This window comes from Dermacentor albipictus, chromosome 8 (assembly GCF_038994185.2).
Source record: "Dermacentor albipictus isolate Rhodes 1998 colony chromosome 8, USDA_Dalb.pri_finalv2, whole genome shotgun sequence".
Lineage (NCBI taxonomy): Eukaryota > Metazoa > Arthropoda > Arachnida > Ixodida > Ixodidae > Dermacentor > Dermacentor albipictus.
This window is the reverse complement of record NC_091828.1, coordinates 13139036-13166421: the sequence shown is the minus strand read 5'-3', so window position 1 is coordinate 13166421 and position 27386 is coordinate 13139036. Positions and strand designations below refer to the sequence as shown.

The window sequence follows — 27386 nt, the reverse complement described above, 5'->3', positions numbered from 1 at the left end:
CGCCTACGGAAGATTCGTTAGCAGCATTGGTTATTGGCGACAACCACGCAACTTTGCTGACGCAAATAAAAGAATTTGTGCGCGAGGAGGTCGCGCGACAGCTCTCGATTTTGCCGACCACGGAGAAGCCTTCTCAATATTTGGCTCCAGCGATCCGACAGGTAATTCAAGAGCAAGTGACCGAAGCTCTTCCACCTCCGTGTCAGCCGGCTCCCGTGGCCGCGCCTCTGACGTATGCTGAAGCCGCTGCACGGGCGCCTCGTCTGCCGGGATTCTCTCCTCCGCCTTCAGCGCCTCTCCAGCCGGTGTTCTCTCATCCGCCCTCGCCTCGCCAGCAGGTCGCTCCCTTTTTCAGCGCACAGCAGCAAGGCACAAATCCTTGGCGTACTCCTGACAACCGCCCAATATGCTATGCCTGCGGTACACCGGGACATGTAGCGCGCTTCTGCCGCCGGCGCTTGCCGGCCTTCGTGGGCACCGCGCGACCACCCAGCTCCGGATTCCGACCATACCGTATGCCTCAGCGACCACCATCGGAAGTCTACGCTGCTGATGACATACCAGCACCGCAGTCACAGCTCTACAATACTCGTCGCTCGCCTTCCCCTCGTCGGCGCTCACTCTCACCCATGCGTCGTAGGCCCAGTGCCAGTACTACTGAGGCGGAAAACTGATTTCCGCAGTTCCTGAGGCACGAACTGCGTCATCGTCGGAACATCAAAGTCCTCGTTTTTCCCCCGCTAACGTTATTGAAGTGTCTGTTGATAGCATCAAATGTCTTGCCCTCGTCGATACAGGTGCTGCTGTATCTGTGATTAGTGAGAAACTTTGCCGTAAATTACGGAAAGTGACCATGATGCCTTCGGTATTATTGCTTAGAACAGCAAGTGCACAGCAAGTTCAGCCAGTCGCTATGTGCACTGCCAGGGTGTTGATTCGAGACATTTTGTATCCGATTGATTTCTTTGTGCTAACTTGTTGCTCCCACGATGTGATTCTCGGTTGGGATTTTCTGTCGCGCCATCACGCCGTCATTGACTGTGCACGTGCTGAGGTTCAGTTCTCCGTTCTGTGCGATATGCCATCTCACGACGTTATAGTTCATGATGTTACCAGGATCTGTGTAGCTTCCGATACTGACCTTCCCCCTCACAGCGCGGTATTTGTCCCTCTTTCATGCGCATCGCTTGCCGAAGAGACGGTCATGTTTTCACCCGCTGCCGTCTTCATTCGCCGCCAGCCTATATTGTTGCCTTTCGCTCTCCTCACGGTGCACCATGGGGCTGCAGAAATACTGATTTCTAACCCAAATTCGTACACTTTGGCTTTGCACTGTGGCGAGACTATTGGTACCATCCAGACTGTGGACGCTGACGTTATTGTGCATTTCCCTGTTCCCGACGACGTGGATACTGCCAACGTAACAGCACTGGCACCCCATGTGCCATCTAACCGAGTACCACCGGATGTTTTTTGTCGCTCTATTGCCGCTGACCTCGAGCCGACACAACGTGAGCGGCTTATTACTCTTTTAAATGATTTTCACGCCTCTTTTGACTGCAGCCAAGCATCATTAGGCCGCACAAGTACCGTCTCTCACCACATTGATACGGGACATCACGCACCATTACGCCAGCGTCCGTACCGCGTGTCATCCACCGAGCGTCGTGTCATCGCCGAGCAAGTTGAAGACATGCTTGAACGTGGTGTTATCAAGCCATCCTGCAGCCCTTGGTCATCTCCTGTAGTACTCCTTAAGAAAAAAGATGGCTCGATTCGTTTCTGTGTGGACTATCGTCGCCTCAACAAGATTACACGAAAAGATGTCTATCCTCTACCGCGCATAGATGACGCCTTAGATTTTCTTCATGGTGCCGAATTCTTTTCTTCTTTGGACTTGCGATCGGGCTATTGGCAAGTGCCAGTGGATGAAACCGACCGCTCCAAGACAGCTTTTATTACGCCTGATGGCCTGTATGAGTTTACCGTAATGCCATTCGGGCTCTGCAATGCACCCGTGACATTCGAAAGGATGATGGACAATCTTCTACGAGGCCTCAAATGGAAGACATGCTTATGTTATTTAGACGACGTGGTAGTTTTCTCCCCTGATTTCACCACTCACCTCTCTCGTCTACGCGAAGTCCTTACTTGCCTTACCACCGCCGGCCTTCAACTTAACTTGAAAAAGTGCCGCTTCAGAGCCCGCCAGCTGACCATACTTGGCCATGTCGTGTCCAAAGACGGCGTCCTTCCCGACCCTGACAAACTTCGTGCTGTCGCAGAATTTCCGCGGCCGACTACGGTGAAAGAGCTCCGCAGTTTCGTCGGTCTTTGCTCTTATTTTCGCCGCTTTGTGCGCAATTTTGCCTGCATCATCGCTCCCCTGACGAAGCTCCTGGCTGGCTCTGGTGACCTTCGCGACTGGACTCCGGCGTGTGACCAAGCCTTCACCACTTTGCGTCGTCGGCTTACCTCACCGCCTGTTCTACGCCACTACGACCCGAGTGCACCGACTGAAGTTCATACCGACGCCAGCGGCGTTGGTCTTGGGGCCGTCCTTGCACAACGGAAGCCTGGCTTTGCAGAATATGTGGTTGCATATGCGAGTCGTGCTCTCACGAAGGCAGAATCCAATTATTCTGTCACGGAAAAAGAATGTTTAGCTATTGTTTGGGCCTTAAACAAATTTCGCCCTTACTTGTATGGCCGTCCGTTCGACGTTGTGACAGACCACCACGCGCTCTGCTGGCTTGCGTCACTGAAAGACCCGTCGGGGCGTCTTGGACGTTGGGCTCTTCGGATCCAAGAATTTGACATTCGCGTCATTTATCGATCCGGGCGCCAACATTCTGATGCAGATGCGCTCTCCCGTGCGCCCATGCGATCAGACGAAAGGCCACCTTCATCCACAGAGTGCCCGGTTGCTACGCTTGCTGTTACTGACATGCCGTCTGAACAGAGAAAAGATCCGTGGATTGTTTCTCTTATTGACATTCTCAGCAGTTCTTCAACGTCTACATGCCCTCGAGCCATTCGTCGCCAAGCCACCCACTTCGTGCTACGGGACGCCATCTTGTACCGCCGAAACTATCAGCCCGACGGTCGCAAATGGCTACTAGTCATCCCTCGCCATTTGCGTTCCGACGTATGCACGTATTTCCATGCAGACCCACAACAAGCTCATGCTGGCGTCCTGAAAACCTACGAGCGGCTCCGCCAGCGGTACTACTGGCGCGGCATGTATTCTTATGTCCGCAAATACATTCGGTCATGTGCAGCCTGTCAGCAACGCAAGACATCTTCTCATACGACAGGCCCTCTGCAACCTTTACCGTGTCCTGCACGTCCTTTTGATCGGGTTGGCATCGACCTTTATGGGCCTCTTCCATGCAGTGCTACCGGAAATCGTTGGATAATTGTCGCAGTAGACCACCTGACAAGATATGCTGAGACTGCTGCACTTGCTTCGGCTGCTGCTCGCGACGTCGCCGCATTCATCTTACGGCATTTCGTCTTACGGCACGGCGCACCGCGAGAACTGCTCAGTGACCGAGGCCGTGTCTTCTTGTCCGAAGTTATTAATGAGCTACTCGCCGCGTGCCGCACTATTCACCGCACCACTACGGCGTATCACCCACAAACTAACGGTCTAACGGAACGATTCAACCGCACCCTTGGGGACATGCTCACCATGTATGTTGCGTCGGATCATTCCAATTGGGACGATGTCCTCCCTTTTGTGACGTACGCATACAATACCGCCGTTCAGGCTACCACAGGCTTCTCACCCTTTTTCCTTCTTTATGGGCGTGAACCATCCACTACCCTCGACACCGTACTACCATATCACCCGGATGCCTCTGAATTCACCCCTCTTTCCGAAGTTGCTCGCCATGCTGAAGAGTGCCGCCAACTGGCTCGCTCGTTCACGTCGGATACCCAAGGAATCCGCAAAGATCGTCACGACAACGATCAGCCCACACAGTCCTTCGCCGTGGACTCTCACGTCTGGCTTCGGCTGCCCTTCCAAGCTCCAGGCCTTAGCCCAAAGCTTGCCCCGAAATATCAAGGTCCGTACCGGATCGTCGCGTGTACTTCGCCTGTGAATTATGTGGTCGAACCGGTGACGCCATCTTCGGACAAACGCCGCCGTGGCCGCGAGACTGTTCACGTCAGCCGCCTGAAGCCGTACCACGACCCCCTTATCGTATCATCGCCTTAGGTCGCCAGGATGGCTCCTCTTCGCCCCGGGGGAAGTTGTAGCGGGTAATATGCATGTGGCACTGTAGTTGTAGTGGGTAATATGCATGTGGCACTGTGCGGACTGCCACCGCTGCGGCGCGAGACACGAGCGCGGGTTGTTGGTACGAAGCGCTAGGACTCGTATCTAGAGCTACCTGCGATCCCTCGAACGAGCTACATAAACCCCACTTCAATATATATATATATATATATATATATATATATATATATATATATATATATATATATATATATATATATATATATTGACACGTGTAGTTGTGTATCGTTATCAGACGACCACGTTTCACCGCCTAACAATTGTTATCGCACAGCGCAGGAGGCGCATGCATATATCGGAAGTTTCTGGAATGTAATCGATGGCTCCATCCGCTGTCTGTGACCAAACGTTGTGTAATCGAATTACATGTGTGCGCGACGCGAATAATGTAGAACATTGTGGAAGGCACGCGGGTCCAAGCGATTACTCTGGAACATTCGACGACTAATGTATAAAAGCCGACGCGCTTCACCCGCAGTTCAGATTTTGACGATCGCAGGCTGTGTTCGCCGTTGCCGCCGTTAAGCGTAGCCTGTTTTTGTGGGCACAAGCTCGCCCAATAAAAGTTAGTTTCATCTTACACAGTATTTCTACTGTGTTCTTTATACGTCACTACCACGTGAAAATATCCTCTTGTCACGCATGCGCCTACCAAGCAGAAGAGAAACAGGTACATGCACATCAAAGACGGTTGTGTAAGAGGGTAAATTCGGCATCTAGTTTTGATAGAAGGCTCACTTACACGCCGATCTCTATTCTTCTTGATAAAGAAGGCCTCAAGAGCAAACGTGGAAGAGGCGTTGCCGCTCCTGCCCAGAATAGTAGTTGCAGAAAATCGAGCGTCACAACCAACCGCGCTAGCATGAGCCACCAAATGTGCGTCCTTATCCTCTTTTCTCTTTAGCTTTTGCGCATGTTGCCTTAAACGGTCGATCACACAACGCTCGGTTTTTCCATTGTAGAGCTACCCACAAGGGTGCAAGGGAATTGCATAAACAATTCCTCTAGAGCACTCAACAAATGGCTTCTCATGCCTCGTGCGGCGGCCGCGCCTGCTCTCGCAGCAAACTCGAGAACACAGCTTCGAACGCTTGTTGGGCGCAGAAAAAAACCAGAGGAATACCATCACGGTTAGCAGCATTTTTAAGGTTGTGTGAAACCTTGTGTGCGCAGGGAATAACCTTGTCTTCCCTTCGGTCGTTTGACCTCTGCTCTCGCCCTTCATGCTCCAAGCTTTACTTTTTGCACAAGAGACTCTAGCGTTGATGGCCGTCAAAGGGAAACCAGCTGCCAAAAGGCGTCCGACTTGGTTCGTAAAACTAGACCGCATTTGGTGTACGCACGATTTCCGTAAAGCCGATTCCAACCAAAGACTACCAACTGTGCTTTTCACCACCTTAGAGTTTGCGGGATCGTACGGCAGCAATTGCTTCATGGCTCGTGTTCGATAGGACAAGGAGACGTGGCCAGGTGTGTGGGTTTATTGACCGCTTGCCTCCACCCAAAAAGATCACGTTCTAATGACGCCTGCGGCAGACAGGATGTTCCGCCTTGTTGCTTTGGCTAACACTCCCAGGGCTCTACTACAAAATTTACATACCCAAGAAAGTGGATGGGCAAGCGCCACCGCGGTTGCTCAATTGGTAGAGCATCGCACACGAAATTACAAGGTTTTCGGATCGTTCCCCACCTGCAGGACGTCGTTTTTTGATCCACTTTCATTTGCATACACTTACCGCCTATTTATTTCATTTACTATGTTCAAATAATTTTCCCTGTGTTGTCCTTTGTGTCAGTGCTCGCTGGCTTCTTATGATATTACTAATAAAAATCGGGCACCTCGGTTAACATCCTTGTTCTCGTTTATTACTTATCGAGGGTCTAGAATCCGGGAGCATCGATGCCTTCTGGTAGCATGTCTGGTTTTATTGACCGGCTGCCTTCACCCAAAAAGATCACGTACTTGTGATGCTTGTGCCAGAAAGGATGTTCCACATCCACCGCCAAGGTCTGTGAGTGGTGGCGCTTGCTAACATTCCCCGTGCTCTACTAGGAAACACAAATACCCAAGAAAGTGAATAATCAAGTGCCGCCGTGGTAGATCAATTGCTAGAGCGTCGCACCCGATTCGGGAAGGCTATGGGATCGTTTCCAACCTGCGGCAAGTCGTTTTCTCATCAACTTTCATTTCCATTATTAATTGCTTCATTATTTCGTACCTTAAGCACGACTAAGTGCTCCTATGTTATCCTTCGTATCAGTATTTGTTGGCTTCTTATGATAATACTAATGAAAGCCGGGCCCTTCGGTTAATTGTGTGGGTTGAATGCCCGGTTGCGTCACCCAAAAAGATCACCTTGACGCCTGCGGCAGAAAGGGTGTTCCACATCAGCCGCCAAGGTCTGTGAGTGCTGGCGCTTGCTAAGACTCCCAGTGCTCTTCGAGGAAACATACATACCCAACAAAGTGGTGGGGAAGCGACGCCGTGGTAGCTCAATTGGTAGAGGCATGTCATCATAATCATCAGCCTGGGTACGCCGACATCAGGGCAAAGGCCTCTCCCATACGTCTGCCACGGTTATCTACTAATTGTGGCCATGCTATCCCTGCAAACTTCTTAATCTCATCCGCACCACTAACTTTCTGCCACCTCCTGCTACGCTTCCCTTCCCTCGGAATCCAGTGCGTAACGCCTAATGACCATCGGTTGTCTTCCCCCCTCATTACATGTCCTGCCCATGCCCATTTCTTTTTCTTGATTTCAACTAAGAAATCATTAACTCGCGTTTGTTTCCTTACCCAATCTGCTCTCTTCTTATCCGCTTAACGTTACACCCATCATTCTACTTTCCATAGCTCGTTGCGTCGTCCTCAATTTAAGTAGAACCCATTTCGTAAGCCTCCGGGTTTCTACCCCGTACGTGATTACTGGTAAGACTCAGTTGTGGTACACTTTTCTTTTTAGGTGTAATGGCAACCTGCTGTTCATGATCTGAGAATGCCGGCCAAACGCACCCCAGCCCATTCTTATTCTTCTGATTATTTCAGTCTCATGATCTGGATCCGTGGTCACTTCCTTCCCTAAGTTGATGTATTCCTTTACCACTTCCAGTGCCACGCTACCTATAGTAAACTGCTATTTTCTTTAGAGACTGTTAATCGTTACTTTGGTTTTGCGCAGATTTATCTTTAGACCCACCCATCTGCTTTGCCTCTCCAGGTCAGTGAGCATGCATTGCAATTTGTCCCATGAGTTACTAAGCAACGCAATATCATGAGCAAATCGCAAGGTGCTAAGGTATTCTCCATTAACTCTTATCCCCAATTCTTCCCAATCCAGGTCTCTGAATACGTTCTGGAAACACTCTGTGAATAGCATTGGAGAGATCGTATCTTCCTGCCGGACGCCTTTGTTTATTGGGATTTTGTTGCTTTCTTTATGGAGGACAACGGTGGCTGTGGAGCCGCTATAGATATATTTCAGTATTTTTACATAGGGCTCGTCTACAGCCTGTTTCCGTAATGACTGCATGACTGCTGAGGTTTCAAATGAATCATACGCTTTCTCGTAATCAATAAAAGCTATATGTATATGTTGGTTATATTCCTCACGTTTCTCCATCACCGGATTGATAGTGTGAATATGGTCTCTTGTTGAGTAGCCTTTACCGAATCCTTCCTGGTCCTTTGTTTGACAGAAGTCTACGGTGTTCCTGATTACAGTTGCGACTACCTTAGTAAATACTTTGTAGGCAGGGGATAGTAAGCTGATCAATCTATAATTTTTTAGGTCTTTAGCGTCCCTTTTCCTATGGACTTGGAATTTGTTAACGTTCTTCCAAGATTCCGGTACGCTCGAGGTCATGAGGCATTGAGTATGCAGGGCGGCCAGTTTTTCTAGAACAATCTGCCCGCCATCATTCAACAAATAAATTAGTAGAGCATCGCACGCGAAATACGAAGTTTATTGGATCGTTCCCGACCTGCGGCAAGTCGTTTCTTCACCAACATTTATTTCCAATAATTTATGGCTTCTTTTTTTCAATAATTGAGCACAAATAATTTCCCTCTATATTATCCTTGGTGTCAGTGTTCGTTGGCTTCTTATCATTTTACTAATATAAATCGAACCCCTCGGTTAACTCCACTTCCTTCTCGTTTATTATATTATGAGGGTATGGAATACGGTAACATTGATGCCATCAGGCAGCATGTGTGACCGGTCTCCTTCGCCCGGTTTGACCGGTTCCCTTTACCAAAAAAGATCACGTTCCCGTGACGCCTGTGGCAGAAAGGATGTTCCGCATCCGCCCTCAAGGTCTGTGGGTGGTGGAGCTGGCTAACACTCCCAGGGCTCTACTAGAAACTATACATTCCCAAGAAAGTGGTTGAGGAAGCGGCGCCGCGGTAGTTCATTTGCTAGAGCATCGCACGCGAAATGCGAAGGTTGTGGAATTCATCCCCGCCGGCGGCACGTTGTTTTTTTCATCCACTTTCATTTCCAAGAATGTATGGCTTGTTTATTTCATTTCTTAGGCCCAACTAATTTCCCCTATGTTATCCTTAGTGTCAGTGTTTATTGGCCTATTATGATATCACTCCGTTATACGAGGAGGGTATGTTCAAGCCAAACACGTTAGCCTGCGTGTCCTGTACAGGTAACTACATGTTGCGCTTTCTGGGCAGCAAATAGGCGTTGTACGTGATCGAATGATGAGTAAAAATCTGCTAGCTTCGTTTTGAACAAGCTAGTGTTTTATTAGGTTAATTCTATGATATCTAGATATCCCAAATGCTCAAGTTAGGCTCTGAGGCAAGACGGTCGCTGTTGTGTTCTGTTGTTAAGGGATTACCTGGTGTGGCCAATAACTACAAGCAAGTCTTATAATAAAGTGGCGCAGTCGCACGAATTAGGCGAATGCAATATTGTTCGTTGTTGTGTAAAATTAGACGATTTCTAGAAATGTGAGTGATTGGTTGATTAGTCATATTTCTATGTTAGACAAAAAAATTATCATGGTCTACGGGCGCTATAGCCTAAACCTATTCCAATCTGTTTTTATTCCAAACTCCTGACGTCGCGCAAACACCGGCCAATGTCCCGCAGCGTTGTCTTAATAACCCAATCAGACGCTCACCTCGTTTGTTGTAGGTCATTTTTGTTTGCTTTAAAAACGAATAACGTTGCCTGCATTGAGCGGTTTTTCTTACCTAATTGGGTGACAAGCAGCGAGGAGCACGCTCAAGTGGAGAGGGTTTAGACGGGGTCGAGCCAGCGCAGCCAAAATAGATAACCGGATGAGGAGAGTGGTGCCGGCGTCTACCATTGGTCCGCTACACGTTGCTTGCGGTGGTTGGTCGAAAATCGTGGTGGTTGGTCGAAAAATCGTGGAGGCGTGCAACGCAAAGTTAGGAATACCGCTAAAACAGATCCTCTGCAAAGTAGAGTTCGCAGAGGGATGCCGTATATGTGCTGAATGGGCTCCATAACGTTATTGGGACACGCAAAAAGCTTTATTATACGCAAATAAACCCATGCTTCCAGGCAGGTGCGAGTAGCCAGTGCCTGAGTGATCTGAGACAGCGCTTGTCTTCTGCGACCTTTTTCGCCCTCGTCTATGTATGCGCAGTAAGTGATGGTTGATACCTGAGCGTTCGACGGGCAGTCATCTTCTAATCATTTCGGAACACGCAGTCTCCGGTTATTAAGAAGAAAGATCATTTTTATTCAGCATAATTATGCATCTTTGATGCGTACACGTCACTTTGACGTGGTGAGCGTTCGCGGTTTTCTGGCGTCGCGTGACAGACCGGCGAAGTGGGCGCAACCCGAAAACGTTTCATCAGTAGCAAATGGCTAATGTAAAAAAAAAGCACCGAATCAGAAATAATACTTTTTTGTTCGGCCTAACCATGCATAGTCACTGTGCATATACCATGTCAGATGAGGCGTTTTCGGGGTTTTCGTGATATCGATTGACAGTCAGGTTTTGTGTGGGTGGCGCGAAAATCTTTCGACCAATCGAGAAGGGATGATTGTAGAGTTGTAATAGCTTTGCGTTATAACGCCGTAGATGGCATTTTAAAACTTGCGGAGCATGTTTAGAAACACATTATAAAGTCACCTCTATAGCGTCGTTTCTTCATGGATTCTTTTTTCGGGCTCTGAAAAAAAGTCAACATACTAAAGAGAGACAAACATGGCGTACCTACGCGTTCGCGCACTTAGCTTGCAGCACTAGCAATCATGCATCAAAATAATGAATCCCCTATGGCTCTTTGCTGTTCAGCGTCGGCCCATCTCTTAATGGGCTGTAGAGGATTTCGATTTTTACAACGAATGAGCTGACGCACGCTGGACATCGTGGCTGACCACTGTCTTCCTTTACAATTCCGGGCTTCTTTTTTTCGAAATACTACGGAGAGCTCTGAAATGCAGGCGCTGAAGCGCACTGTGAGGCTATTTTTGCCCGGTTATGCTAACCAGTGACGTCATTCTTTTAGCTTAGTGCCATACAAATACTGAGATAACTTTATCTAATGTCTTTTTGCGTACTGTTGTGTAACGGAACAGTCTGAACGCTAATATGGCCGAGCAAAACAAATTAGACCTATTAAAATGTATTTTGTGTTATTTAATGCCTTTGCAAGCTACCTATATGATATGGTTAGTGCAACCTCAAATGTATAGCAATAATATTTGGGTTAGTGTAGTTGTGCTTCATTTTTTTGCATTCTGGTACATGAGTTGCAGGACTCTATGATGACTCCTATAGTGTTGGTATTTGGAATACAAAATACATAAATAAATAGATAAATACCTAATAAGTAACTGCTACCGCTTGTAAGCGCCTTAATAACGATTCCAACAGGCACACTTCGGCGCGTATTGATGCGCACTGCAGAGCAGCGCTATGCCGCACCTTGATGACGTAGACCTTGGCGAACTGCTTCCCTCGGTCGTCCCAGACGTCCGGCTCGAGGAGCTCGACGCCGTACGTCTTCTGCAAGGAGCAGAGGCTGGCCGTGGGCTGCAGTGTCACGTTGACGAGTGCCGCGGAGCGCAGCACAGCCATCATGTCTCGCCGTGTGGTGAGCGCCCGGTACGGGCTGCTCGACATCACCGTCAGCAGGAGCTGGTCCCCGCTGGCAGTGATCAGTGCCTTGACGCGACCCAGTGCCATGTCCAGCACCGTCTCACCGTTTACCTTGAGCACGAAATCAAGCACAAGCAGCTGAGACTTGTCCGCTGGACTTTCTGGTCGCACGTCCTGCGCAAGAAATCGCTAAACTCAAACAGGGCCGCCGCTATTCGGCTAGAATTTGTCCCAACTCATCGAATGGCGTCTCCGATAAAAGAGGGTGCTTAGGAGTCTTAATATAAGATATAAGGAAATAGGGGTTTTACATGCTGAAACCAGTTTCTTTATATGAGGCATGCCGTAGTGGGATATTTGGACCACCTGGGGGTTCTTTAACGTGCACCTAAGATCTAACTACACGGCTACTTTCGCCCCCATTGATATGCGGCCGCCATGGCTGGGATTCGATCCCGCGACCTCGTGCCTAGCAGCCCAACTCGATAGCCACTTAGCAACCACGGTGGGTTTAAGATTCATTCCGTGAGCTCCTCCCTAAATACACGGTCACGATAAAGTCGCTTTTCTCAGCAACCACTGGCCTGAATGTCATGAGATTTCATGCGTTTGAAAGGATAGGCTAAAACGCATTGATCATAGCAAGCGAACTTTTTTGGGCCATCAATGCTTTTTTAATGGTAAGAATTTGTAAAAAAAAATAATTCACGCGCACAACTTTGCAACTTACCAACAAAAAGATATCGCCATTCCTTAAACTGACTAATGATACACCTAGAGCTGACAAAATTGATGCAATATACACTGCTCTCAATTATCAAAATTTTGACGGGAACTCGTCATGCATGGGTGATACATTGTCAAATATACTGGCATTCGCGTAACGTTCACCAGGAAGCAAAAAAAGATCTTAGAGTAGAACCACAGAAAGCTGAGCTAGTTGGTAAGGATTCATAATAGCAAAAAAGGCGTAAAGCGTGGGAACGTTTCCTTGGTTTTCGAACAATATCACGTTTGTTGGCAGTACTTCCCTACATGTTCGAAGCAATCTTTAAACTTTCAATCCAAGCATTCCAAAGTTCTAAAAAGCGGAATTGTCATGTCGTGCCTTATGTATTCGCTCACCAGATCGTGCATGCATAGGATGAGCGCCTCTTTTAATGCACAGGTCCGGCGCCTATTAGAAACAGGTTATCGTTGCGTAGCAGTGGCTACTGTGGCTGAACGCCTAAATAAGTCGACTTCGAGGGGGACGGACGTGATTATAGAAAGCAGCACTAGCAAGAAAAGAGTAGTGGCTGTTCCGTACATCATTCAGCATCGCACAGGCTTAATAAAGTTGCAAGTAGATATGGTGTTAATGTTCTTTTTACTGCTCCCTATAAGCTAGGTAAAATATGAACTGCCGTGCAGCAAAAAAGGAGCAAATGAAAAGCAACACAGAACAGATATTCGCTCATAGAAGCACATCAAGAACAGAGTTCACTGACTGTCGCATGGGTGTGGTATATGAAGTTCCGTTTAGCTGTGACCATTTCTAATGTAGGGCAAACGGGGCGGAGTATCAATCAGAGGCTAAAGGAACATAGAAGGTCGTTAACCGGTGGATCGCGTTCTAATCTTTTTATACATCGCCAAGATTTTAACTGCACACCTGAGTTAGATGAATGGGCGATATTTTACAGGAATGAGAACGAAGATATGCGTCTTGTGGTCGAGGCATGGCATATGAATAATGGTGGAAGTGCGTGCGTGAGTTAGCCTTCCACTAAGTAACGTAAGGAAGAGTTCAATTGCCCTAACATATATATTTCACTTTGACCGGCACGTATACCCGACTTCAGAGCATGCGCAGATGTGTTTGCATTAAAGTATATGATAACGTTTCTAGATCGCAAAGGCTCCCTTGTTCACATTATTGAACACGGGGCCCGTAGCGGTCCGGAAACGTCATCTTAAGTTGTTATTTCCTTTTGAACCTTAGGTGAGTGCCACTTTTAGGCAACCACTTTTCATTGTTCCAGTATTATCTGCCTAAGATTTTTTTGAAATACCTTGAAAACATTGTAACACAATTCCTTACAATGAAATACCAACATAGTCAACTTTGCTTCCTACAACAAATGCAGTGGTTACAGAGGTTTGGTATCCGTTTTTGGTGCAGAGTTACGTATTTGCAAACTTTGGGCTTGTATTTCTGTGAAATTTCGCCAAGAGGCGGTAACTCTTGTGAAAGAAATGCTGTAAATAAAATGGTGGTTCCTACAGTCATTAGAATTTACCTCTATCTTTGAAATGCCAGAAATGTTATTAACAATGGCCTAGATATTTCATAGGTGCACTGCGTTTTGCAAAAATTTCATTGGTGGAATCGAAGTTGTGCGCAAGCTAAGGCTTCCTCTTAACCAGGCAAAATAAAGGCACTCGGAAAGATTGGATGCGCTTTGCCGACGATCACTTATTCTTCATTGTGATTTATTTCATTTATTTATTTTGTATATACTGCTAAAATTAACGAAGGCTTTGGCAGGAAAGAGTGCATTCACGAATTGGAAAATACATCGTTGACATAGGTTTCAACGATAATGGTTTACAAGAGGCCTTGGCTTTGGTTTAAAAACAAGCTTATTTATACACACGTACAGCGATATAGAAAATGCACATTCTTGGTGACAATAGAACATAATGTAAAACCACATTTCATCACGTAGCAACAAAGGTATGGTTAGACAGCTTAGACAAAAAAAATCAAGGGTTCTACAATCTACAACCTCTTGTGGTAACATATTCCCTTCTCTGACAGCTTGTGGGAAGTATGAATACCTGAGGGTGTCATTGTGAAACCTATAGTCAGATAATTGTTTGTTCTGTTTCGTTCTTGAAATTCTAGCATTGGAGTGTACTAAAAACTTGTTTTTGTCTATTTTTAGGACATTGCTCTGGAGAATAAACAGTAATTTTAGTCTGAGATATCTAGCACGATCGCTAATTGTAGGGAGTCCGGCTAAGCGTAGAAGTTCAGTTAGGGAATCATGGCGACGATATTTATTATAAATAAATCTGGCTGCTTTTCTTTGTACGTTCTCTAACTTCGCTATGGCACATTTATAGTATGGAAACCAGCATATGACACCGTATTTTATAACGGAGCGAATGAGTGACCTGTACGCGAGTAGCTTGGTGTTGGGTGAAGCGTATCTGAGGGACCGCTTGAGGGAAAAAAGCGCCGAGAGTGATTTTTTTACCACGCATGAGACGTGTTTGTTCCATTTTAGATCGGAAGAAATAATGATACCTAAATGCTTGTATTCTTCTACCCTTTGTAGTTCTATTTGCTGAATTTGGTATGGAAAGGTTAGTGGTGCTTTCTTTCTCGTGACTGTCACACAGACAGTTTTTTCTGCATTTAGCGTCATCTGCCAGTCCTGACAGGATTTTGCTATCTTTTTAAGCGCGTCATTCAAAACAACCTGATCATCCTTGGTCTGTGTTGCTTTATAAATAATACAGTCATCTGCAAACATGCGTACCGTTGCGTCAATGCCATTTGCTACGTCGTTGATAAAAAGAAGGAAGAGAATGGGAGCTAAAACTGTGCCCTGAGGCACACCGGATAAAACTTCAACGTTGTCTGAGGATTGCCCTTCGAAATGGAGGAATTGTTGACGTCGTGACAAATATGCTTTTAACCATTTTGTAAGAATACCGTCTCCCAAAATTCCTTGCAGCTTATGGATTAGTTTTGTATGCAATACCCGATCAAAAGCTTTTTATAGGTCTAGGAAAATTATGTCTACCTGTCCTCGCTTATCGATTGTTAATGCTAGGTCATGAATAGTCTCTATTAATTTAGTTGTTGTAGAAAAACCACTCCTAAATCCATGTTGGTTAGGGTTAATTACAGAATGACTTTGAACAAAAGTTACGATGTGTTTTAATAATAAATGCTCAAAAATGTTCCCTGCTGAACAAGTGAGTGATCGTCTACAAAGCGCATTGAATCTTTTCAAATACTATGAACCAACTTGCCCAACAATGCATACTGCTAAAATAAAGGTAGGATGCTGAAACGGCGATATTCCACATATTCGTGCCCACTTGTCCAATCTGTCCTGTAGCTTCCCAAGTAGCTTCAATTGAATTCTTCGTTATGTTGGTGTAACCACTCATTTGCAGCATTAGTTTCCCACAGAACACTTCAGGATCATTGTGCGTTAGGTGTTTTATTTAGTTATGCACAGTATTATGAGACAAAAAACAGTTGAGGCAATGACGTGCCAGCCCCTAGCTAATCATGTATAGTTAGTAGTGTTTGCAGGAAGAAAAATGATTATTTCACAGTTTACTCAAAAGCCTGTTGCCTCTCCGATCCTAAACACATTGTCAAGAAACACACGAGGTGTGTCTCAAAATTTTATTCAGCGAGTTGGTATGCCGTTGTGGCGTCACCCTTTCCCCAGTCAAAAGGGCCCGGTTGATCGCGAGTATATAGAGCATGACACTGCTGCTTTAGTTTTTGCCGGAGTAGAGATCCACGATTACTGGAACAAATTAACAATATCAATGCTCATGTGAATCAAGAATCATGCAGAAATTCGCCAAGTGTTGCAGAAGCACTGTGGAGAAGACGCCGTAAAAATGGGAGGACGCTTAGGCTTCGCCTTCAAGAGTGGAACGCGATAGCGTTATCGCACCCCGTTAGCACCACCTACTCGAACGATCTACGCGAGCCATACGTCGCGATCGGCACAGACAGCCGGGCCGCGACGAGCAATGAAGGCGGACGCGATCATGGGGCGAGTGGCGCGCCACGTGTCGGGGCAGCGCAGTACATTGCGAGGAGGGGGTCTTCTGTGTTTGCCGCAAGATGGCTCTGCGTGTGCGCAGAGCGCAGCAGAAGTGTAGCGGAAACGTACTTCGCTAATCGTAAAACTATGACTTCTGTAATTTACATGGTCATACTTACCGACATACGCCGCAGTATAACTTTCTACGGCACGTTTCCAAGGCAACACCGCATCCACTAGAGGCGTTTGTCCCACTTTGAACGATCGCAAGATGTCTTTATTTATGATGTGCCTTCTGGGATTTATCGCTCACGGCCAACGCCACTGACGCCGACACCGACGACACTGGCTTTTCTGCGACACAAGCTCCTTAACGCTGTCGTATTAAAATATCAATCTGTTCAAGCGTGTGCCGCGTTGTTGGAAAGCCACCGAAGACTCCACGGATGGTGCCAGATCTCCGCCTTGCGCGACGAGGAATACATCGGCCGCGCGACTTGTGCTTAGCGGCAGCCGAGTGGCTGCTAGAATGAGAGCTGAAGAACGTCGTTCGGGTAAGTCACCGTTCAAGGAATTATTAACATTGAAATTAAGAAAGTATTGCGCCAAGGTGGCGCTGATGATGATATAGGATTTTTATGGCGCAGCAGCCGTGCAGACTATAATGCGCCAAACACATTTTTTTCGGATAAGCTTATTTCTTCAAATGCTGTAAAATTGTGTAAATGGCCAAGTAAAAATATAAAACCTGAAATTTGCTATAGTTCTTGTAGGATTCCCGTGGCTTTTAAAAAGTTAAAGGTATCTTCATATGGCACGAGTGGTTCATCACTCAATAAAAACATGGGGTGGATAGGGATTCTTTTCTCGTAAAAGATCTGAAAATATATTTGCCTCCATTTTTCTAAGCCAGGACATGTTATTAAAAAGTGTAGCACGGTTAAAATTTCACCGCAATGTTGGCATGTTGGTTGTTGTTTGTTATTCATTAAGTAAGTATGTGTCAGCCTTGCGTGACCAATTCTCAAGCGACATAATATAACCTCATAAAATCTTTGTCTGTGGCGACAACTGCGCCATTCTCGTAAAATAGGTTTAATGCAGTGAAGCTTGTTAAGTTTTTCTTGATCCCACACTTTCTGCCATTGTTTCTCAACTGCTATTCTTAAAGCGGCTTTATAATCTTGCCAAGGTATGCCAACATCATGTAGCTCCAAATCTTTGGTACGGGCTGCCATAAAATCTGCTCTTTCATTCCCGGGAATTCCTACATGACTAGGAATCCAGCAGAAAGTGACATTTAAAGGGAAGCCGAAACACTTTTCGAAAAAAATGAGTTCTCTGCGGCATTCTACAGTTTTGAATCCCCTGAACACGAGTATCTCGTTCAAAAAGGGCGGAAACAAGCGCAAGCGGCTGTTTTTTCACGAAAACGCGCACCAGCGCCTCAGGGTATCGCGCGAACGCCGCTGTTGCCCGTGATTGGCCGGAGCCGCTGTGACGTCAATGGCGGCAGTCGCCGGTGGGCGCCGCCGTTTCAGAGGGCAGCACGTACGCTGTTCTGTTCTGGCTTCATAGCTGAGTTGTAAGCATTATGGAACGTTCTCGCTGTCTCGGACAGCTTGTATTTTCGCCGTACATGTTCGAACCGACAGCCGATACGGAAAACGATGACGGCAAGGGCGGCAATGACGATGTTGAGTGTGCCAAAAGCGAGAGCGATGTGTGCACCTTCTCGCGCGTTGGAAATCTTAGCTGTTACGTATGCTTTTTTTTCATGTAGCTGCACGTTAAAATGACGGGAGAAAAAATGCGCTAAAGTGTCACTGGGAGCATGCTGCTGGAAGAATGCCGAAGCACTAACTTCTCATTAGATTGTAAACACGGGCACAATTCCGCGATGTCAAGCACCTTGCCGCTGCTTGTCTAAAGTCCCGTGGTTTTCTGAGCGTTGATACACGATCGCGAACATAAGTGCCGCGTTTCAAAGCGCGCACATGCAGTGCTGCGAGGTACAGTCATGGAAGTTGCTTATCATACACATCCAGATCGAGATGGTCAGGGGGATTATATGTGCAATATTCAGAATATGGTTCGACGACTTTGCGATTGTGGCTCGATCAAGAATCGGTATGCGCGCTCCATGCTAGTGTTGACATAAAGATATTAGGCAGTTTTAGCACCGCCGTGTGGTAAATATGATAACTGCAACCGTACGTCGAATGTCACTAGGCAAGCCTATACTCCATTTCATACCTCAGGTGCAACGTTGTGGAAGCTACGCACGAAGTCCGGTTACCAAAATTTATTACTGCGCGCGTTTGCGTCTATGGTTCGCAGCGTGCCAGCGGCGTTTGCTCGCGCGAGCATGCATGTGAAGCTGCCGCGACGGGCTGCAATGAAAGAATGCCGAAAAGAAAATTGATTTAAAAGAACGCGTTAGCAGCCGTATAAGTACACGGATTGTTTCTATGGGTAAATTCTTTCTTTTTCATTCAAAACTGAGCTTATATATGAAAAGTTTTCTCAAAAATCGGGTCAAGAAACACCGAACTTTTCTAAGTGCGAACGCAGCCACTGCAAGAAGTATCTCAAGCCTCCACAGCGTTGCACCTGATGTATGAAACGGAGTATAGCAACGCTAGCAACAATGCGTTTCCGCATTTCTCGTAAGGCTATCCGGCTATAGCGGAAATGGTCCGAGCACAGCACAGTTGATTTCGTCGGCACGAACTTATCTCTCCCCACCGCACCGCACTGCGCTGCAAGCTTCTTGTCCTTCGGGAACCTGTGAAACACCACATCGTCTCGCCCGCGTGTTCGCGCAGCCGAATGCTGCACAGAACGAGGGCATGTTGGGCGCCCTTGGCTGTAGGCATTCACGCAGCACAGAAGGAAAGAACAGTTTACGAAAATCGCAAAACAAACGTGAGCAGCGGCAGCGGCGGCGGCGGCAAATCTCTCGTAGCGTCGTTCAGTAAAGCGCAGGACGGAAAGAGGCATGCCAGCGCATGCCAGCACGCCGGTCCGGCAGCTCGGTCCCCGCCAGTGACGTCACTCTCGCCGGTTCTCTCTTCTGCAACCACCTCACCCGGCACTCCGGGAAGCGATGGGGGTGTGTCCGCGGGGGTGATTTAGAAAGCGATTTCCGCCCCTTACATTGACAAAACGAAGAAAAAAATTTCGGAACCGTAAATTATAAGGTCTGTTCTTCCCAATCCCAGCAATTCATGGAAATTGAAAACCGTTTCAGCTTCCCTTTAAAGCTGTCATGTGGCATTTTGTGTATTGATTTTGTATTTTCTTCAGCAGATTATTTCTACATGGTAACCTAGATGCGAGAGCTTGAAGAGAGCTCAAGGAGTCGCTAAATATAACAGATTGATTATTTCCTCTTTTCAGGATGTCTTCAAGAGCTAACGAAATGGCATGAAGTTCTGCAGTAAAGACAGTAGCCTGACTTGGAAGTCTGATTTGTTTTTCAAATTGATTTGATGTCACTAAAGCGCGTACATTGCCATTGCTTTTTGATCCATCTGTAAAGTATTTCATGCAAAAATTATACTCTGATTCGATTTCTAAATATTCGCTTAGTAACGCCTCTCGGTGAAAATTCTTTTCTGTTTTTTGTTAACCGAAAGTCGCATTTCGCATGTTTCATCTCCCAAGGAGCAAATGAAGGTTCATCTTGCAAGAATTTATTTCTTACGTTGTAACATAGGTCCGCATTCAGCGTTTGGTACCTGATAAAAAAGGAAGGAATGATTGCTGGTTTGTTGCTAAAATGCATTTCAAAGCGCGGCCTTGTAAATAGTAGTCTACAAGGATGCGTTGAACAGGACAGTACTCTCATTATGTACATGTTTCCAAGAAATAGTCTTCTGTGTTCCAAAGACAACTGGTTGGTTTCTGCATACAAGCTTTGTATGGGAGACGTACGAAACGCACCGGAACACAGACGTAGTCCAAGATGATGCACGGGATCAAGAACCTCTAATGCGGAATTTCGAGCGGAGCCGTACACAAAACATCCATAGTCTAATTGTGACCGGACAACTGCATTGTATATGCGAAGCAGATATGTTCTATCTGAACCCCATGATCGATGGGATAGGTGCTTTATTAAATTTATAGATTTGAGAGATTTCTGTTTTGCATAAGCGATGTGTGCTTTGAAGTTGAGTTTCTTGTCAACGATTATACCAAGAAATTTGTATTCATTCTTTACTGTGATTTGCTGTCCTTTAATATGTAATGTTGGGTCCGGTGTGAGCCTTCGGTATTGACTGAAAGGCACGCATATTGTTTTTTCTGCGCAAAATTTAAAACCATTTTCGTTTGCCCATCGCACTATAGAGTTTACACCTAACTGCAGTTGGCGTTCGCAAGTAGCCATATTACAAGAGGAGAAACAAAGTTTAATGTCATCGACATACAAAGAATACATTAGGGAAGAAGGAATAACTGTACTTATCGAATTGAGCTGGTGGGCTTCGTGGGCTTCGCGGCTGTGCCACCACACAGACCGCTAACCAGTTCATCCTGATCATGCAGGTTTTCGCCCGCATCATCGTCGACCTGCTCGTATCTGCCTTCTTGGCAGCCTTTTCTGCCACTTCTGGAAACTTCGTGCCTGCTGCCAACGGAAGCGAACCCAGCGTCTGCCTCCTCCCTGTCACTCAAGCTTCAGGACGTTTGACAGCGCCTCCAGCCCCGCTGTGGATCATCGAATCTAATCCAGCTACCGTATCGCCTTCGACATCATCATATGCGCAACCTATAAAGCTGCAACCACCGTCCACCGCGCTCTGTGGGCTTCGCGGCTGTGCCACCACACAGACCGCTAACCAGTTCATCCTGATCATGCAGGTTTTCGCCCGCATCATCGTCGACCTGCTCGTGTCTGCCTTCTTGGCAGCCTTTTCTGCCACTTCTGGAAACTTCGTGCCTGCTGCCAACGGAAGCGAACCCAGCGTCTGCCTCCTCCCTGTCACTCAAGCTTCAGGACGTTTGACAGCGCCTCCAGCCCCGCTGTGGATCATCGAATCTAATCCAGCTACCGTATCGCCTTCGACATCATCATATGCGCAACCTATAAAGCTGCAACCACCGTCCTCCGCGCTCTGTGGGCTTCGCGGCTGTGCCACCACACAGACCGCTAACCAGTTCATCCTGATCATGCAGGTTTTCGCCCGCATCATCGTCGACCTGCTCGTGTCTGCCTTCTTGGCAGCCTTTTCTGCCACTTCTGGAAACTTCGTGCCTGCTGCCAACGGAAGCGAACCCAGCGTCTGCCTCCTCCCTGTCACTCAAGCTTCAGGACGTTTGACAGTGCCTCCAGCCCCGCTGTGGATCATCGAATCTAATCCAGCTACCGTATCGCCTTCGACATCATCATATGCGCAACCTATAAAGCTGCAACCACCGTCCACCGCGCTCTGTGGGCTTCGCGGCTGTGCCACCACACAGACCGCTAACCAGTTCATCCTGATCATGCAGGTTTTCGCCCGCATCATCGTCGACCTGCTCGTGTCTGCCTTCTTGGCAGCCTTTTCTGCCACTTCTGGAAACTTCGTGCCTGCTGCCAACGGAAGCGAACCCAGCGTCTGCCTCCTCCCTGTCACTCAAGCTTCAGGACGTTTGACAGCGCCTCCAGCCCCGCTGTGGATCATCGAATCTAATACAGCTACCGTATCGCCTTCGACATCATCATATGCGCAACCTATAAAGCTGCAACCACCGTCCACCGCGCTCTGTGGGCTTCGCGGCTGTGCCACCACACAGACCGCTAACCAGTTCATCCTGATCATGCAGGTTAGTAGTTGGTATCAAGCTCCTTCTAAAAAATCAAGTGATTACTTTTTGGTGCAGCTGCCAAGCCCACAGTGCTGCATTTTACTTATTTCTGAATGTATTGAAGTCATACGCGTCTTGCTACTGCTATCAGGGGACATAGAGACAAACCCCGGTCCTGAAAAAGCCGTCCTCGACGAACTAAAAAAATTGGCTACTGGCCAGGCCACACAAATATCTGAGATGCAGAGCCTCAAAACCCAGCTAACGAGCACAAACTGCACTATTGCTAATCTAAGCACCCGCCTCACAGACTTAGAAAATCTCTGCAAAAATCTTTTAGCTCTCCGAACAGAAGTTGACGCCATTAGCACTAAGACCGGTCAACTAACCCATCGTATGTGCGATATTGAAGAGCGCCTTGACGACCTCGAGAACCGTTCCCGGCGCAACAATTTAATATTCTACGGTTTTCCTGACACTAACCCGAAGGAAACATACATTCAATCGGAGCAAATAATCGTAAGCCACTGTCTTGAACGCTTTGGTCTTATAGTCGAGCCCAAAGTTATAGAGCGAGCACATCGACTAGGGCGTTACACCACTAACCGCAAATGACCCATCATAGTGAAGCTTTCATCCTTCAAAACTAAAGAATCTATCCTCTCAAACGGTCCAAAACTAAAAGGCACAAATTTCAGCATTGGGGAAGACTTCACGCGTCCAGTTCGAACCGCCCGAAAACAGCTCATTGCCTTTGCTCGGAGCAAATCCGTACCATTTTCATTACGTTACAAAACATTGCATATTGGAGCCCAGCGATATATCTTTGACACTGCATCAGGAATTGTCAAAGCCGTATCGTAGGGATCATGTCGCCGTCAGCAACCACGCTATCAGCACCATAAATGCGCAAGAGCGAATCTTTCATTTTCTGTACTTTATACTAACATACGTAGTTTTCTTCCGAAACGCGTGCTCCTGTCTAATCTAGTACAATCAACCGGCAGTAGTATACTGATACTAACAGAAACATGGCTCAATGACGACATTTCAGATACGGAGGCACTGGCTGACTTGCCGAACTTTAACATTTTTCGACATGACCGCAAAAATGCACGTGGCGGGGGCGTACTCATCGCCACTAACAAAGACCTATCATGCTCTCGAATCATTACATCTTCACAACTGGAATCGCTATGGGTAATGTGTCGTGCCCCTCCCGAAGCAATAATACTTGGGGTATGCTACAGGCCCCCTCGAACGGATCCAGATTTCGCCCTCGAACTTAATGAAATATTATCCCAGCTTACTAAAAAACACCCCAATGCACACATCCTCCTTTATGGAGACTTCAACTTCCCTAGCATTAATTGGCTCAATCAGGCTTCACCAACTTCAGGAAACACCGAAGCAAGCGAATTTATCAATGTTTGTCTCAACTTTGGCCTCATCCAACAAGTAACAGAACCGACGCGCGTCACTTGTGAATCCTCAAACATTCTAGACCTTGTACTAACGAATAACCCCGAAAGCTTAAAATCTATCGCATATTTACGAGAAATAAGCGATCACAGAGTCATTCATACCACGTTTAACTTCGTCCCCCAAACACGTCCCGTCTTCCGCAAAACAATTCACTTGTACCATAAGGCTAACTATGAAGCAATCAATAATGAATTACGAGATTTTCTGCCTGTTTTCCAATCCAATTTCAGTTCCCGTTCCCTCAATGACAATTGGCTAGTGATTAAAGACAAAATTACTGACCTGACTAATAAATTCATCCCCACGGCGAGCTTTCTTGCCAATAAAAATAAACCATGGTTCTGTAAAAATTTAAAAAGACTCGAAAATAAGAAAAAGCGCCTTTTTCGTACTGCGAAATGTGATGGAAGTCCGAGTGCATGGGACAGGTACCATTCTGCGGAAGACGCTTATTACACTGCAAATCGGAAAGCGGGAGAAACATTTTATCATAACGACTTAGCTAAAATTCTAAAAACTAACCCTAGAAAATTTTGGGAAGTCATTAACCCGCATCAAACACATGACATCACACTTTCAAGCGATAAAGACGAAATTATGAGCGACGCTGTTTGTGCTGACACTTTTAACATCGCGTTTTCATCCGTCTTCACTGAAGAAGCCGACTTGCCTCTTCCTACGCCACCTACTGCGACACTGCCAATGATGGCCCCTGTTGAAATTTTTGTCGCTGGCATTTCATCCCTCATTGACAAATTAAAGCTTTCATCATCGGCTGGTGTCGACGACATTAACTCAAAACTGTTAAAAAATACTAAAGAAATTATTGCAGTGTATTTTTCGATGCTCTTTTCACTTTCACTTGAAACAGGAATCTTACCAGACGACTGGAAAGAGGGCAAGGTCATTCCAGTCCACAAATCAGGTAACAAAAATCCCCGCTAAATTACCGCCCCATTTCTCTAACAAGCGTCCCATGCAAAATTATGGAACACGTCATATACTCTCACATTATGCACTTCCTTGACACTAACAATTTTTTTCATCCTTCCCAGCATGGATTCCGTAAATCTTTATCTTGTGAAACCCAACTTGCCATATTTCTTCATGATCTACACTCTAATCTCGACCTCAACCTTCAGACCGATGCAATCTGTCTCGACTTCGCTAAAGCATTCGACACAGTATCACACAAACGCCTTATACTAAAACTCTCCCAGCTGAATTTGCACCCTAACGTTTTCGCATGGATCGTAGCATTTCTCAACAAACGCTCCCAGTTTGTTTCAATTAAAACTAGTCGCTCCAGCTCCCTCCCTGTAACATCCGGCGTCCCCCAAGGATCTGTACTCGCACCCCTCCTATTCCTCATATATATTAACGACCTGCCTGTACATGTATCCTCCCATATCCGTTTATTCGCCGATGACTGTGTCATCTATCGCACAATTACAAAGATTTCTGATCAAACTACACTCCAACATGACCTTAACCTTGTACAACAGTGGTGTGATCTTTGGTTAATGAAGCTTAATCCTACTAAATGTAAGCTCGTTTCCTTTCATCGCAAACTTAATCCCCTATCATTCTCATACCTAATCTCCGACTCCACTGTCGAACAAGTTCAAACATACAAATATCTAGGCGTCACCTTATCCTCTGACCTTTCATGGAACGCACACATCAGCAATATCATATCATCCGCGAACAGATCCCTCGGTTTTTTAAAGCGTCATTTGCGTTACGCACCATCAGACATAAAACTTCTCGCGTACAAATCACTCATCAGATCGAAACTAGAATATGCAGCACCCATCTGAAGCCCGCATCAAGCATACTTAAGAAACGAACTAGAATCTGTACAAAATCGCGCCACCAGGTTCATCCATTCTTCATATTCATACGACATAAGCATATCATCCCTAAAAAGTAAAACTGATCTTGCTAATCTTTCTGTGCGTCGCCGCATCGCCAGTCTTTGTTTGTTCCACAAATTATTTCACAGTCCGCTCAATCAAGCACCGTATATCATCCCACCGGCGCGCATATCCCCCCGTACGTCCCATCCTTACTCAATCGCACGCGCACGTGCTCGCACCACTACTTTTGCTGCCTCATTTTTTCTTCGCACAGCAGTGGACTGGAATGGCCTTCCCCGGAACATTGCAGCCATCACGTGTTCATCAACTTTTGCGGACAACATAACTACATTTGTTTCTCATGAAGATCACTCTCTGTAACCTTGATTTGTAAACCCACCCCTTATGTAATACCCCCTAACCGGGGTCTTTAAGGTAATAAAGTGATGAGTGATGATGATGATGGTGATAAAAATAGTGTAACGCTCAATACTCCACCTTGCGGCACTCCATTCTTCTGTATAAAACAGTTGGAGAAAGTTGGGCGAAACATCACCTGAAAAGTTCTGTCCTCTAGATAGCTTTTAATTATACCAAGTATGTGCCCTTTTATTGCGTATCTGTTCAAGTCAATTAAAATCCCATGTCTCCACGTCGTATCATATGCTTTTGATAAGTCAAAGAAAACGGAGACGCAATGTTGCCTTTGGACGAAAGATTCACGAATTTTTGTTTCTAACCGGACTAATTGGTCGATTGTACTGCGGTTGACTCTAAAGCCGCACTGGTACTGATCAAGTAACCCGTTACTTTCGAAAAGGTGCACAAGCCGCTTGTTAATCATTCTTTCGAAAGTTTTTCCTAAACAACTGGTTAAGGCAATGGGGCGCGATAACTGTTAGGGTCCGAGCGTGGTTTTCCAGGTTTCAGAAATGGTAGAACAAACGCCTTCTTCCATGCTTTTGGAAAATAGCCTTCCGCCCACAACCTGTTGAAGAGGTGAAGGATTGTGTCGTACGTGTTCGCGTGTAGGTGTCGCAGCATTTCGTAGTGTATGTTGTCCGGACCTGCTGAATGGCTCTTCCCTAAATATATCGCATCGAAGAGTTCAGTTTTTGTGAAAGGACAGTTATATGGCTCAGTACTATTCAGTGATACCCGAAGATCTTTCTTTTCTGCAGTGGCCTTTATCTTAAGAAACTCGGGCGTGTAGTGAGCGTCACTCGAAATTTCAGCAAAGTGCTCGCGAAGTATATTTGCTTGACCTTTAAGATCCGTTTCCTCGTCAAATATAGGGAGCGTGTATTCTGTATGAATACCGTCAATTTTTCTCACTTTCTCCCAGACTAATTTACTTGTTGTGCGACTGTTTATAGAGCTCACATATTTCACCCATGATGTTCTTTTTGCTATCCGTCTTTCCCTTCTAGCCTCACTGCGCTTTTGTTTAAAAAACAATAAATTTTCGAAAGTTGGGTGCCTGTTTAGCCGAGACCATGGACAGATTTGTTTCCTACGAGCTTTATCACACGCATCATTCCACCATGGTTTTGGTCTACGTGGAAGCTTCCCTTGTGAGGGTGGTATGGAGTTTTCAGCTGCATCTAAAATTTGTTTGGTTATCGCATCACATAAGTCTTCAATATTGAGTGCGATGACATCATCAATCCTTATTTCGGAGCTTTCCAAGAAAAGAGACCAGTCTGCTTTACCCAGCTTCCACCTCTGTCTTCGCGCTGGCATTGTTGGAGGCGCGTCGATCGGCTTGAGTATAATAGGGTAGTGGTCGCTGCCACGTGGGTTTTCCCTCACGTCCCAAGTAAAAAACCCGGCATGCGACGGCGTGCCACAGGAGAGGTCAATGCTTGAAGTAGATTGTGATTGAGCAATAAAATATGTTGGCTTTCCATCATTAAAAAGGTACAAATTGCAGTTGTCTAAAAATTCTTCTACCATTTTGCCCCTTGCGTCAGTGTGGCTACTGCCCCACAGGTTATTATAAGCATTAAAATCACCCAATAAAAGGAAAGGTTCTGGAAGTTCTTCCACGAGATTT

At 46.4% G+C, this 27386-nt stretch overlaps 1 protein-coding gene across 10 annotated transcripts in view; it reads right to left on the bottom strand.

The window, feature by feature from the left end:
* Window positions 1-27386, bottom strand: part of LOC139048619 (microtubule-associated serine/threonine-protein kinase 2-like) — a 705675-nt gene that overhangs the window by 25663 nt on the left and 652626 nt on the right. For all 10 annotated transcript variants that reach the window (XM_070523057.1, XM_070523062.1, XM_070523063.1 and 7 more), the window contains one exon: window positions 11230-11577. In XM_070523057.1, coding sequence (XP_070379158.1) covers window positions 11230-11577 — 348 coding nt within the window. The remainder of the gene's footprint in view (window positions 1-11229; window positions 11578-27386) is intronic.